This window comes from Antechinus flavipes, chromosome 6 (genome assembly GCF_016432865.1).
Source record: "Antechinus flavipes isolate AdamAnt ecotype Samford, QLD, Australia chromosome 6, AdamAnt_v2, whole genome shotgun sequence".
Lineage (NCBI taxonomy): Eukaryota > Metazoa > Chordata > Mammalia > Dasyuromorphia > Dasyuridae > Antechinus > Antechinus flavipes.
In genome coordinates, this window is record NC_067403.1 from 166,183,313 (window position 1) to 166,197,143 (window position 13,831).

Consider the following 13,831-nt stretch of genomic DNA (forward strand, 5'->3'; position numbering starts at 1 on the left):
TGCCACTCACAATAAAGTGGTACTTGGTGGTAGTCTATATTCTCATATCTGAACCACAATAATGATAATTCACATGTAATAGTTGTTTTATTTTTTTATGGTGCAGTTTCCCTTTTGTCAGCCAGGATGGGGCTCCAAGGACAATGTTGGTGACTGGCTACACATTCAGTGCTTTCTTCCCTTTCTTTTCCATTCCCCACAATCTATTACATTAAATGGAGAAATCCTTCTTCCTGTCACTAATCTGAATAAAGGATTTACCAGAGTTTTCAGTAGGATCTTTTTTTTTTTTTTTTTTTGCTGAAGCAATTGGGGTTAAGTGACTTGCCCAGGGTCACACAGCTAGGAAGTGTTAAGTGTCTGAAGGCACATGTGAACTCAGGTCCTCCTGCCTTCAGGGCTGGTGCTCTGTCACTGCACCACCTAGCTGCCCCTCAGTAGGGTTTTTTTTTTTTAAACATAAAAAGGACCAAGTTTTCCCACAGAAGACCTGAGCACCAGGGCTGCCTGAAAATGCTTATGTTTATTTCACTTCCTCAAGAACCAAGCTAAAAGTCATTTGTCACGAAGTAGAAACTAGACTTAGGATCCTACCTTTCCTGCCCAGGGCAGACACTCTTTAGGTAGTTGCAGACCATCCAAAGAATAATGGTTATCTTCTTTATTGAATATATAGTCAACAAAATGGATCTGTATATTTTAAAGTCAGATTTACAAAATACATTCTGGTTGAGCCTTCTGAGAGCGCTAAGTCCATCTCAGTGCCATGATTCTTAGAAGAGGGATTTTGTGAACAGGTGGAGTAAACCAATTGAGCTGTACTGGCACTATCTCATGCCCCCTTGTGGAATTGGTACTTCCTGCAGTTTAACACTACACAGGCTTATAGTTACTGCTACATGTCTATTTTTCCTTCCCGATTGCAAGGGCAGACACAGCATCTTTGCATTTGGCAAAAACAGAGAAGCTAGTGCTGAAGGGATCCTATGGAAAATACAGTTTATATGTTCACAATGAAAAATCATGTACAGTGTCCCCCAAAATCCCCAGCATGGTTATCTAAATAGGCATGTGGGTTATTTTTTTTAAAGCTATTAAATTGAATTTAGCTATTATTATTAGAGCTGTTCAATATAAACAATGAAGTCTGCCAAAATTTCAGATCTATATTTTTCTTAGTCTTTTATTGAATTCATTCAGAAACACCAAATTTATACAGTCATGAGATTAATACATAGATACACAAGGGAAGATTAACAAGTATTCTAAGATATCTTTACTACTAGTTTACTGGGGTGCTGTTTACAAAAAGCATTACATATAGTATATAAGTAGAAAATATGAAGAATTCCACATCCCTTTCAATTTCCTTAAGCAGTCAATAATCAAGATCTAGTCACTTATTATTACAATACATTTTAAGTAATAAAGAGCCTGTACAGCTCAGAGATGAACAAAGAACTTTACAACAAAAGTACCAATCAAAAGATTAAATCTCCCAAACAGGGGAAGAAGCATCTCACCAAAGGAGGTGGAAGCAGAGGCCACAGTGGGGTGGTTGCTGGGAAATGGAATAAGAGCTGGAGCTGTTGATGAAAACACATATACATATATTTTTATAGGACAGGTCGAAATAACGTCAATCTTTCCAAAGCAGGATCCTATCACTTCTATCCAAACAAAACATACGTTTCATTCTCTTTAAAAGAATCTTTTTACCTCTGTGTTATCTGAAAAACTGAGAAAAAATATTTACTTTTCTCCTATCATCTAATTATAGAAATACCTACTACCATTGCTGTTAGTGCCTGTGTACCACATTTTTTTTTTATTTTTCATCATTTTTTATGCCAATCAGAGTAAAACAACAGTGCTTTTCAAACTGGATACTTCATTGGCTAAGACCCAAATCTTTCTACTCTCTACACATCCACTAGCCATGTTCAGCACATCAGCCTCCTTGTTATTTGTTTTAAGGAGGGAGAGCATTGCTTCTTACAATCATCTACATCATGGTCTCTATTCATTCAGATATTTGAAATACTTGAATGTTTTATATTTAAACACATCAGATTAGATAAGTGACAGGTCAGAGTTATAGCATTTTCTTTCAATAATAGTACGATTTTAAAATATCTTTTGAATTTTATTAAAAATAAGTTATTTTACCACAAGTTAGCCAGCTACTGCCATATGCACAAAAAGAAGAACAGAGGATTGTGACAGGGCCCAATGAGGAGGTTCACAGGTATGAGCAGCAGGTATCAGAAAAGACCCAGGAGAGGGAGTTTCCAGTTTAACTTGGTGGTCTTTAAGAATACATGAAACCACCATTATAATGGACATTTAGGAGACTGTGACTGTGACCAGCAGTGAAAGTAGAAGCCAGGATTTATGCCCAGATCTCCTTTCCATTCCATTGTGACTCTGAGTCTTCTTTTGCATGAATTTTTGGAAAATACTTATACTGTGCAGTACTTTTAAAACTTCCCCTAAACAGCAGAAATATAGAAATTTACTAACTGAAAAAATGGTATTTCTTACCAGGATTGTCCAAATAGTCTAGACTCCTCTGACCTAAGGAATAAACATATTTTCAGTTAATATCATTGTACTTGGCTGTATGTGTTAACTAGGCAATGGGAATTTTTTTTTTTAAATCTAGTGACTGAAAATCTCTTGATAAAATCCAGTATTAGAGTCCATATAATAACAATTATATTTTTATAATTCATGTAATTTTACATGTAAACCATATATAACAGTACATATTATATTATACATGTCATATATGCATCATATATTATATATATGTACATATTTTTTATGTGTGTGAAAAATATATGTGTAGTTATATTTACATATGGATGGAGATCATTCCCCTGAATTCTAGATCTTCTTAAGAACTTTACAGGCAGACAAAGGTAAGTTATGTAGAAGGGATAAGCTTGGGATAGATCTTACTCTAATAGATCTTAAGTACTAGACTCAAGCAAGCTATCAAGTAGTCTCATACTAAAAATTCATCACCATAAAGAAAGAATCGACAGGGAGGAGACAGTCTGGCTTCCACTTCTGCCTTAGGTCAAAACCATTTTTTCTTTTGGCACAGCTTCAAATTTCAATACTTTTACTTAACTAACATATATTAAATACTTACTGGGCTACCACACCATCATTGTGTGCTACACACTATCCCTGCCTTCAAGAGGCATATGTCTAATAGAGGGCACGCAAGTCACTTTAACACAAAGTAACACATGACACTCCCATATAAGACCCACTGAGAGTTGCTGTCTAAGGTCCAGAGGATGCGTTATCTGACCAGGCCCCGAGGTCTGACAGGTGAGAGCAGATATCCCAGCTCAATCAGGCAAGGTATTTCCAAGCCCCGTCTCACTGGGTAACCCTGGGCCGCTCTATCCTGAGCTGGTGCCATGAGGAAGAAGCCTTTTTTAAACTCCAGGCCGGAGGACCCCAAAGCTTAAACCTAGTGCTCCCCAGAAAGGGGTTTCTAGGATTCCCTGCAGACCAGACTCACACCACAAGTTCCCTGCCCAGGGCAGAGCTGGGTTTTGGCCTCCAGCCTCCCATTCTGTCGTCCTTTAGCAGGGTTAAGTACTAGCAAGGAATGGGAGTTCAGGCAGACTGATCACTCATTACTGACTGACAGAGAGATGGCCATCTAGATCCCTCTTTTTGCCTGATATTTATGAGAGAATAGAAACCACCCTCCATTATAAAGGAACTGAATGTGAACCTGTTTTGTGGCTAGCAACTTCCTATCTCATCTTCTAAGCCCTGCAACTCAGAGGAAGGCTGTCTGCATAAGGCAAGACTCCAAATCCAGCCCCGTAACCTGTACCTTTTATCTCAACCTGGGAGGCTTTCTGGGGAGCCCTCTGCTCTCACAAAAAGCCCTGTATCTAGCCTGCCTCTGGATCGCTCCTCAGTTTTCTAAGTCCTGATCCAGATTCAGACTAGAAGCTTCTGTTTGTCCAAAGGCCCTCTTCAGGAGTCCAGAGGCCATTCCCAGGTTGTATCAATCCAGAATCTCTCCAGTTGCCCTCTGCCTTGCTTCCATCTTCTGTGAATCTGACTTCCCGAGCCTTAGAGGATTCAGTAATCCCAACTGCCACAACACTGGATATCAAGGGAGTCTGAAGGGTCTAATTAATCCCTTTCTGCCTTCCTGAATCCGTTCTTCACTGACTACCATACCTGCATCCAGTCATACCCCGCCATCTCAGGGATTTTAAATCCCCTCTCTCAGCCCTGCTCCCCATTCCCTTTTGTCCCATGTGCTTCCACCCCACCTTCCTGATGTCCCACTCCATATCTATTCTCCCTTCCATTGCGCTTTTTTGGACAAAGGACTTTGTGCCTTTCCCACTCCATCTTCTGAGACGTGGCTCCCTCCTAAGGACACTGAATCCCTGGCTACACTTTTTAGTATGGGATGTGTTTTCACTCATACCCCCCAGTTCACTGGTCATGGTAGAAAGAACACTCTTTGTTCTCCATGGCCACTTCCAAGGTCTCTCTTTGCTATCATTACTCAGTAACCTCTCTGCCTTTGAAGTTTATTCACCCACACTTATCATTGAAGCAGAATTCTGGCAGCTGTTAACCTACGGAACCTCAGGACATTCCCCTTCCTTCCTCAGTGAATTCAATGCTTGGCTCATAGTCTTTCCTATGATTGTGCCATGCCATTTCTCAATCTTGGATTATTCCCTTAATCTGCCTTCACTCTTATTATTCATGTGCTTTTGAAGAGAGTTGGAGAAAATTCACAAAATTGACATTGTTCACTACAAATCTCAATTGAAACCTCCTTGCAGCAAGGCTGCCCCACAGTCCCTAATAAAGTCACTATCCAATTTACCATAACAGAGCTTGGAAACGGTTTTATCCCTCAAATCTCCCATTGCTTCCCCTTTATCATCCTCTCAGCTGAAAGTTGTCTCATACATCATTAAAAGACTAAGACCATTTGTCTGAGATTTCCTCTTCTGCCCTTCTCATCTCACACATCTCAAGATAATGTTCCCCTACTTTCCCCTTTGCACCCTGTCACCATGAAGAGATCCTCTTCCTTGTCAAGGCAAATCTCTCTACATGCCCAAGTGATCCTATTCCTTCTTATCTTCTCCAGCAAATTCTCCCTGCATTTCTCTGTTTACTGGATACTTTTTTGCTGTCTAAATATACATACAAATCTCCTCCATCCTTAAAAAATGCTGTCTATCCTTGCTGAATATGTCCTATATAGCTCCTCCCTTTCATGTCTAAACTTGAAACAGTCACCTATATTTAATGTCTTTCTTCTCTTTTAAATTCTCTGCAATACACTTCCACCTCATCAGTTAACTGAAAATTGATCTCTCCAAAATTCTCAGTTATCCCTTTTTTAAAAAAAAATGAAAAGCTGGTTTTATCGCAGTAGTGAAATTTTTAAGCTTTTGCATTTGGCAAGAGTACAATGATAATCACATCAGGAGTGGATATATTTGAATATTTTTAAATTTCCTTTATCTTTTCCTCAACATCTGTCAGCAATCAGATTTATATACTGTGTAATCTTGGGCAGAGGAAGATAGGGAAGTTGGAAAGAAATTTTTATGGCATTTCAGATGAGCCACTATAGTTCTGTTAAAATACTTCACCACAAGATGGACACTTTTGAATCCAAGTCCCTGAAGGCCTTAGTGAAACACAAATGCCCCTTTTCTTATTTCACCCAGATGCCACAGAGTCAGCAAGATGACAGACCATGGCATAGATGGCATAGAACTCGCCATAAATGTTACAACTAGCTGTTCTCTCTTTGAATATTCATTTCTGGGTTTTAGAACAATATTCTTATAAAGGCTTCAACACTCTGCTCAGAACAAATAAATTTCATCGTGGTCTATGGTATTTGTCTTATCCAAAAAGGAGCAATGCCTTTAGGCCTTCTTTAAGCCTTTGGGGAGGTGGTTCCCCATACAGGGCTCACCTAGCTTGGTTGTGTTTGAATTCTAAATTTAGTAGCTTCTGTAGGAGGCGGGACAATATCAGCAAAAAATTCAGCACTGGCAGAAGCAGCTAAATGAAGTGATGTAATCAGAAGTGACTTATCATCTCCAAGAATGCCCTTCTTCCAGACTGTGAAGCCTTCACAAAAATCAAATTTAAAGAGTTCTTGTCTAATCTAATCAAAGTTGGAGTCTCTCCTTTAGCCAGACCATGAATACCATCTTTTAAAATAGAGAAACCATAAAAGATGCTCTTGTATTTACAGGGGCCTACCTGTATTGGCTTTAGATCCCTAGCATCTATTTAGCTTTAGGTGCTTGATTAATGCTTTTTTGATTCGACTCAATATTTTCCCCAGCTGACTTTCACCCTAGGATGTGAGACAGCTGCTATTGAAGAGGGTCCTCCTCAGAGACACTAGTTCTTCACCTTTCTTTGCCACCATCCCTGCACCTAAAGTAGTCATGTCTCAGTTCCATGTCTGCTAATAGAAACTATTTCTTACCAGGGTCTTCAACAGGCTCTTGTTCTTCATTCATTTCTGAATAAGAAGGAAAATTTCAGGAAGTTATCTCAATGTGATTTAAAAATACAACTTCAGAATAAATTCAAGAACATAAGCATAGGTGATGTCATGACCCAGGTTTCCAATTTTTAAAGCCTAAACACGTGGATCCTTCTTAATTGGGCAATTTTCAATAAAATTCAGGAGACTTCTTACTGGAGTATTCCATTTAAGATATACAATGAATGGATTAGTGCTATAGGAACACAGATTTGGAGTTAACCTTTTAACCTCTCTTCTCAGGGAGGTGTGTGAAAACACAGTGAATGATATGAGATGAGGAAGTGATTATATAAATTATTAATAGTGCTCCATAATGTATCAAAGAGAAGATTTGGCTCTTTACATTAAGTAATCATCTTCTTAGTCCTTTATTAGCACCACTTAGCATTCTTAAATCTTTCAGATTATACACATTCTCATGGTTCTTTGTGGGATCTTCTTTGGAATGGGTGTTTATCCCAGGGCACATGCCAGAGCTGCCACTCTCCACATGCTGGGCTCTGGACACATCCCCCAAGAGTCACACAGCTACTCAACCAGAATAGAAACTAGGTCAAAATTCCAAATGAGTACAGAATGATCCCACTCAGTCTCACAGTTCTGGCTAACATAGATGTTTATGAAAAATAGTGTGATCACAACCATTGTCAGTAAAAGAGGGAAATGATAGTAAGATAAAGAATGTTTAATTGGAAACCCACTCTCAGATTACTATCCTTACTACTTACTACTCTTAAACAAATCACTTATCTAAAAGGTCAACTTTGTATCATCTGAAAATTTGATGAGCACATAATCTATATCTTTTGCCAAATAACTGATAAAAATGTTAAACAGTAAGTGTAAACATTGATTCCTGGGACATTCCAGCCATGCCGACACTGAGCCACCATCCAACCAGTTCTGAATCTATTTGCTTTTATTATTGTCTAACTGATGCCTCTAATCTGTTCCATATGTCTTCATTTTCTTCACCAGAAATATATGAGAATTGTTTTAACATGTCATTTGGGGGTTAAAAAATTACATATGCATATATTATAAAAGAAACAATATGTATGAGATATTTAATCAAAGATTTTGCCAAAATCTAGAAAGCTGTAATAACAAAATCTACATAGCAATCTCTACCTATTAATTTAATAATTTTTTTCCTTTTAAAAAATAGCTTTTTATTTTCAAAACATATGCAAAGAAAGTTTTCAATATTCACCCTTGCAAAACCTTGTCCAAATTTTTTCTCCTTCCCTTCCCCCCATTCTTCCTCTAGACAGCAAGTATATATGTTAAATAATATGTTAAATATATGTTAAATAAGTGCAATTCTTCTATACATATTTCCACAACTACTAATTTAATAATCCTGACAAAAATGAAATTAGGTTCATGATATGTATTATTCTTTAGGAACCATGCAAACTCTTTGGAAATCTCTTTAATGATTGCTTCTAGAATCTTCTGATTAAGTGAAATAAAGCTCACTAGCCTATAATTTACAAATTTTGTTTTCTTATCTTTTCTGAAAATCCCTGCCCTCTCCATTCCTGTGATATCTCTTCTAATTTCCTTGATCTTTATCAGTGACAGCAGCTCAACCTTCACCCTATCAGTTTTTTCAGGTCCTGAGAATGGATTTCTTGAGATAGGGGACATAAAGTCATTGGGGGTGGTGAGGGCCTGTCTTCTTATGTCCTTACTCATCTTAGGTTTGAATTCCCCATTTTCATTTCTGGGGCCAATGCAGTTCTTTTCTGTAGAGTGACACATAATAAACACTGAGCAGTTTTGCTTTCTCTGTTGTCAGTCTTCCTTGTCTGATTCATCCCAACCTAAGGTTCAACCCCTTCTCCCATTCTTCTCATTCTGAGCTTCAGTATTCCTTGTACTACATTTATAAGACCATGCCACATTCTTCTCTTCATTCTCTGCTATCTGGCCTTAATTCCATCATCTGAATATCTATCCCTTTTTAGAATCTAAGTTGATTGGTACGTTTTCTACGATAACTGCATTTGTCTCTTTAAACAATTCTTAGTTTGCCTCCTCATGCGTTTTCCTCTGTGTCTTCAGAGTTTCATTTTTTAGCATCTTTCTTTCTTCCTGACTTCCCCTGGATCATTTTATTCCACAGGGTTCCTACTTCTTTTCCCCTGAACCCTGTGCAAGTTGTGTTCTAGAACCTAAGGCGCCTATCAGAAGATCTTTGGGTTTTCTCTCCTTCTCCTCCACAAACTTTAGGATGGAGTGATCATTTCTTCCCAGGATTCCATCACTTCTATATCACCAACTAGCTCCTTCCCATCTGTGAGAATCCGACCCAGGAAAGTTTGCCTTTGCTAGTTTAAGTCATTATTAACGGCTTTTGAAGCTGTCTTTTTCTTTCTGTCCTTTAATGTATGAAGCCTTGAAATACCCATAAAACGGCACAGAAATGCATCTAAAACTATCTGAGGCGGCTGCGCCCCCCAGCTAAGACGGAGCTTGCTCACAAAGGGCCAGAGAGAAAAGACGTCGCCTTTTTTCTCTTCCCATTCCAAGCTACAAAGGCCTCCGCAGGCAGCCAGGAGAGCGACACCTCACGCCACCTTCTGGAAACGACGCGGCTTCCCCGAGGTCTGCGGGGAGCACCAGAGAACAAACAGGAGCACCAGAGAACAAACAGGAGCACCAGAGAACAAACAGGAGCACCAGACAACAAACAGGAGCACCAGAGAACAAACAGGAGCACCAGACAACAAACAGGAGCACCAGAGAACAAACAGGAGCACCAGACAACAAACAGGAGCACCAGGGAACAAACAGGAGCACCAGACAACAAACAGGAGCACCAGGGAACAAACAGGAGCACCAGACAACAAACAGGAGCACCAGACAACAAACAGGAGCACCACTTACTTTCTGGATCATGGGGCTTACGGCTTCTCCGTTCTGTGAAAGGAAGAGTGTTGACTGGTCAGTGGCTGCCTTCTGGGGTGACGTCCCAGCCCCGCTCTGAGAGTTGCTCGGCCCTCCGGCTTGAGCCCGACATTCGGAGCCTTCGGCGAGGTTCCGCTCTCACCTCTAACTTAGTCCCCACATAAGCCCTCTTCTAGCCAGACCGGTCTGTCCATTTTTCTCAGGACGTACCGCACGAGCGGCCTCGGCCTCGGGAGCGCCGTTTGGGTCCCCCAGAATCCGTCCCCCTTCTCTCGCTTAAATTTTCAGTGATGACCATGTTCTGGTACCAGTTACTGTGCGCACTACCCCTGCACGCCCGCTGCCACAGAACGGACCTGGGGGCGACTCAGCAGAGATCGGGCCGGGCCTGAAGTTCGCCTTGTTTTTTCCGGAGGATGCTACAGGCTCGCCCCCCGCTCCATTCTGGACTGGCTTTACCTCTGGCGGAGGGATTTTAGGCTAGACCAGGCGAGCGGCGACCCTCTGCAATACCCGCAACGCCCCCTAGATGGCGGCCTCCTCAAACGGTTGCGATGCTGACTGACGGTCTGGCTCCCCCCCTCCTGCCTCTAATTCACACCAAACACGGGCCTCGCAGCTGGTTGGTTCCCCTGCCTCGAACCTTTCCCGGTCCAGTCCGTCACCCTGACCGCTGTCCCAATGCTCTTCCTAAAGGGCGAGGCCACGCCATCCCCTGTTCAACGAGCTCCGGCGGCTTCCTCTTGCCTCCGAGATCAAAGATAAAATCCTTTCTCTGGCTCTTACAGCCTCCATAGCCTGACCCTTCTTTGGCAGCCTTCTTATCTTCCTCTTTTCTCTTTCCCTCCCCCTGTCGTCTGTGATCCAGGGTCACCGGCCTCCTTGCTGCTCCTCATACGCAACACCCAAAACATTTTCACTGGCCGTCCCCCGTGCCTGGCGTCTTAATAAAATCCCACCTTCTACCAGAAGCCTCTCCTGATCCCCTTTAATGCTAGTGCCTTCCTCTGTTGATTTAACTCTAATTTAGCCTATACATAGTTATTTGCAAGTTCTCTCCTTCCCTCTCCTCCTCCTTCATTTCCTCTTCTCTCTCTCTTCTGTCTCTCCTCTGTCTCTGTCTCTGTCTCTCTCTGTCTCTGTGTGTGTCTCTCTGTCTCTCTGTCTCTCTTTCTCTCTTTCTCTGTCTCTCTCTGTTTCTCTCTCTGTGTCTCTGTCTCTGTCTCTCGGTCTCTCTGTCTCTCTCTGTTTCTCTGTGTCTCTGTCTCTCTCTCCCTGGCTCTGTGTGTCTCTCTGTCTCTCTCTGTTTCTCTCTGTGTGTCTCTGTCTCTCTGTCTCTCTATCTCTGTGTGTGTCTCTCTGTCTCTCTGTCTCTCTTTCTCTGTCTCTCTCTGTTTCTCTCTCTGTGTCTCTGTCTCTGTCTCTGTCTCTCGGTCTCTCTGTCTCTCTGTCTCTGTGTGTCTCTCTGTCTCTCTCTGTTTCTCTCTGTGTGTCTCTGTCTCTCTGTCTCTGTGTGTGTCTCTCTGTCTCTCTGTCTCTCTTTCTCTCTTTCTCTCTCTCTCTCTGTTTCTCTCTGTGTGTCTCTGTCTCTATCTCTTCTTTCTCTCTCTTTTTCTCTCTCTCTCCCTCCCTTTCTCTCTTCCTCTCCCTCCCTCTGTCTCTCCCCAGCCCCAGCGCTCCCGCTCATGCACACACACACACACACACACACACACACACAACACACACACACAGGACTGAGAGCTCTTTGAGAGCATGGATTATTTTTGCCTTCCTTTCTAATTTCAGTGCTTAGCACAGTCCCTGACACCTAACAGGTACTTAAAACATGCTAGGTGAACCCATGCATTTCTTACCAGTGATCTCTTCTTCTTCTTTGGATTTCAACCCTAAATAGAGACATTATCATTTAATTAGGTTATGAAATAAATAGAAGAAAGCTATTTGACATGTAGACAAAATGGAGGGAGGGAGAGAAGGAAGGAAGGAAAGAAGGAGGGAAGGAAAGGAAAAATGGAAAGAGGGAGGGAGGGAGGAAGGAAAAGAAGAGAGGAAAGAAGAAAGATTAAAAAAAAAAGGTCTCACCAGGGAAAGTGACATATCTGGACTTAATCTGTCCTGAAAAACACCAACAAAAACATCTTTTTATTGCATTTCATTTAAGTCTAGGGATCAGTGTCAAACTCAGCCAAGAATTCTCCTTGAATCCAGGACTTTTAGTTCAAATGACCACAAAAATGGTGCATGAGCTTAGAGAAAGAAGTTCTTTAGCCATAAAGCAGAGAAACAAGCGGGATTTCTGTTATTTAAAAGTGCACCTAAGGGGATGCCAACAAAGCACCTACTTGTAAATTACAACTGGTTTCCCACATAAAGGAAACTCTAAAAGTTCAGGGTCTAAGTAGTGTCTTCATCCCAAAAATGATTTCACACCCCTGTGATATTGATCAGATTGTCCTTCATTCTTCACCCTGAACTCACCTGATCTTCACATGTCTTGGCACTGATTTTGTGAAGTTCCCTGAAAATTTCTGTCTTTGCATAATTTTTCTGATAAAGTAAAAGCTGGTGCCTTTCATCTAATCTCCTCTGACATACTACTTGACTCCTTTATTGCCTCCCTAAATTTTCTTTCTTAAAACTGATCAAATATTTTAGCCTGAATTCTCCCCATATATTCTACTATCCCTGAAGAAGCAGGAAGACAAGTATACTTCATTCCTAATATCTTTCCTGGCCAGGGAATGGGATGACAGTATGAGGCTGTCTATATAGGTCCAGGTCTAAGCATCCCTTCTGGGTGGGCATTATAGTAAGGTATAAAGCAGTTGGTGACTGGGCACCGGATGAGAGAAGGTCTGGGACAGAAGACGTTTTCTGCAGGGGCTGCAGCAGAGACTAACAAGAATCCCAGCCAGTTTTGAGAGGTTCTGACAAGGATATGGAGATTCCACCTGGGGAAATACTTTAAACTATCTCTTACCAGTGCTGTCCACACAGTTTTCTGTTTTCAAGCCTGAAACAAGAGAGAAACATTGTTTATTCCTAAAGTGAAAAGACTGTGGCCAAGTGTAAAGAGCGGGCTGGGTTTGGAGGCAGGAGAGATCTGGGTTCAAACCGTTGCCCAGACAACTGCTAATCCTGTAATCTCAAGCAAGTTATTTAACCTTCCTGAGATTTTCCTGAATTGTATGTGAACATAATAAAACCAGTGTTACCCACATCAAAGGGTGACCGTGATGCTTCCATTTATTAATCCTATATAAATGTCTGTCTACATAAATTATTATGTAATTTGCCATAGAGCTTAATAAACCTTTAGTGTCAAATAAATCTGTGGCCACCCAGCCTAACTGTCCTTCTACTGCAGCAGTCTGGAATCTTTTTACTTTGGCACAAATAAAAGAATCCCAATTAAGCTGTTCACCTTTACAGCACAGCACACAGGTAATTCATGTATCCATTCATTCAATCATCATTATGATGTGCCTACTAGTGAGCAGCATTATTATTTGGTAGGGGAGGCTGAGGGGAATGGGGGGGGTACAAAGATAGTTAAGATATAGTTCCTGCTCTCATCGAGCTTCATAAGCTTAGACTAATCAAATCCTTCTCAGAAGACATCCAGCTATTTATATACAAGTCACTCTACCTTTTTGGAGGATTGGATATTTGGCTCTAAATGGGGCTCCATCTGCTCCATTGTCCTATGGACTAAATTACTAAAGAGTTCTGTTCCACAAGCTACATCCTTCTTATTTTACAAAGGAAGGAACTGAGGGCCAAAGAAGAGAAGTAATTTGTCCAGAGAAACACAGCTAGTCCTGGAGAGAACTGAAGCCTCTGAGCTCACTGCAGAGGAGCTTGAGGTCATGCTAGTGGAAGTCCTAAATGCTTCCCTATACTCCCCTTAGAGGCAAAGAAACCAGGACATTGAACTTGGAGTCAGTGTACACAAGCCCAAATGCAAAGGTGACCAACACTTCTGATTGAATCCTAGTTTCTGCCTGCATCCTTCTCCTCATATCCACACACACTGGTACATCCTGTGATTTCACACAGCAGAAGCTTTAACGATTGACTTATGTGTTACTATATGAACGTCCTTTCTTGTGGCTGGAGATTTATAAGGCTGGGAGACCAGGTAGATATCTGTTTGCCCCTTCTGCTATAAGATATTTGTTCTTTGATTCTAAAGGAAATGCTGAAGATCTTTCATAATCCAGGTGGCCCACTGACATTTTTTTCTAAATGACAGAGATTCAAACTGCATCAGCTACATATATAGACTCTGATATCTGCAAATTGATGGTGGAATTAAGAGAA

The 13,831-nt window shown here is 41.2% G+C and overlaps 1 protein-coding gene across 2 annotated transcripts in view; it reads right to left on the reverse strand.

Moving 5' to 3' along the window:
* Positions 1 to 1,156: 1,156 nt before the first annotated feature.
* ART3 (ADP-ribosyltransferase 3 (inactive)) overlaps positions 1,157 to 13,831 on the reverse strand; it is a 33,482-nt gene continuing 20,807 nt past the window's right edge. The window contains exons 4-10 of one of the 2 annotated variants that reach the window (XM_051964395.1): positions 12,489 to 12,521; positions 11,591 to 11,623; positions 11,362 to 11,394; positions 9,485 to 9,517; positions 6,527 to 6,562; positions 2,545 to 2,577; positions 1,157 to 1,586 (exon numbers count right to left, since the gene is read on the reverse strand). In XM_051964395.1, coding sequence (XP_051820355.1) covers positions 1,444 to 1,586; positions 2,545 to 2,577; positions 6,527 to 6,562; positions 9,485 to 9,517; positions 11,362 to 11,394; positions 11,591 to 11,623; positions 12,489 to 12,521 — 344 coding nt within the window. In that variant the 3' untranslated portion in view covers positions 1,157 to 1,443. The remainder of the gene's footprint in view (positions 1,587 to 2,544; positions 2,578 to 6,526; positions 6,563 to 9,484; positions 9,518 to 11,361; positions 11,395 to 11,590; positions 11,624 to 12,488; positions 12,522 to 13,831) is intronic. The other variant, XM_051964396.1, reaches the window with a different exon arrangement.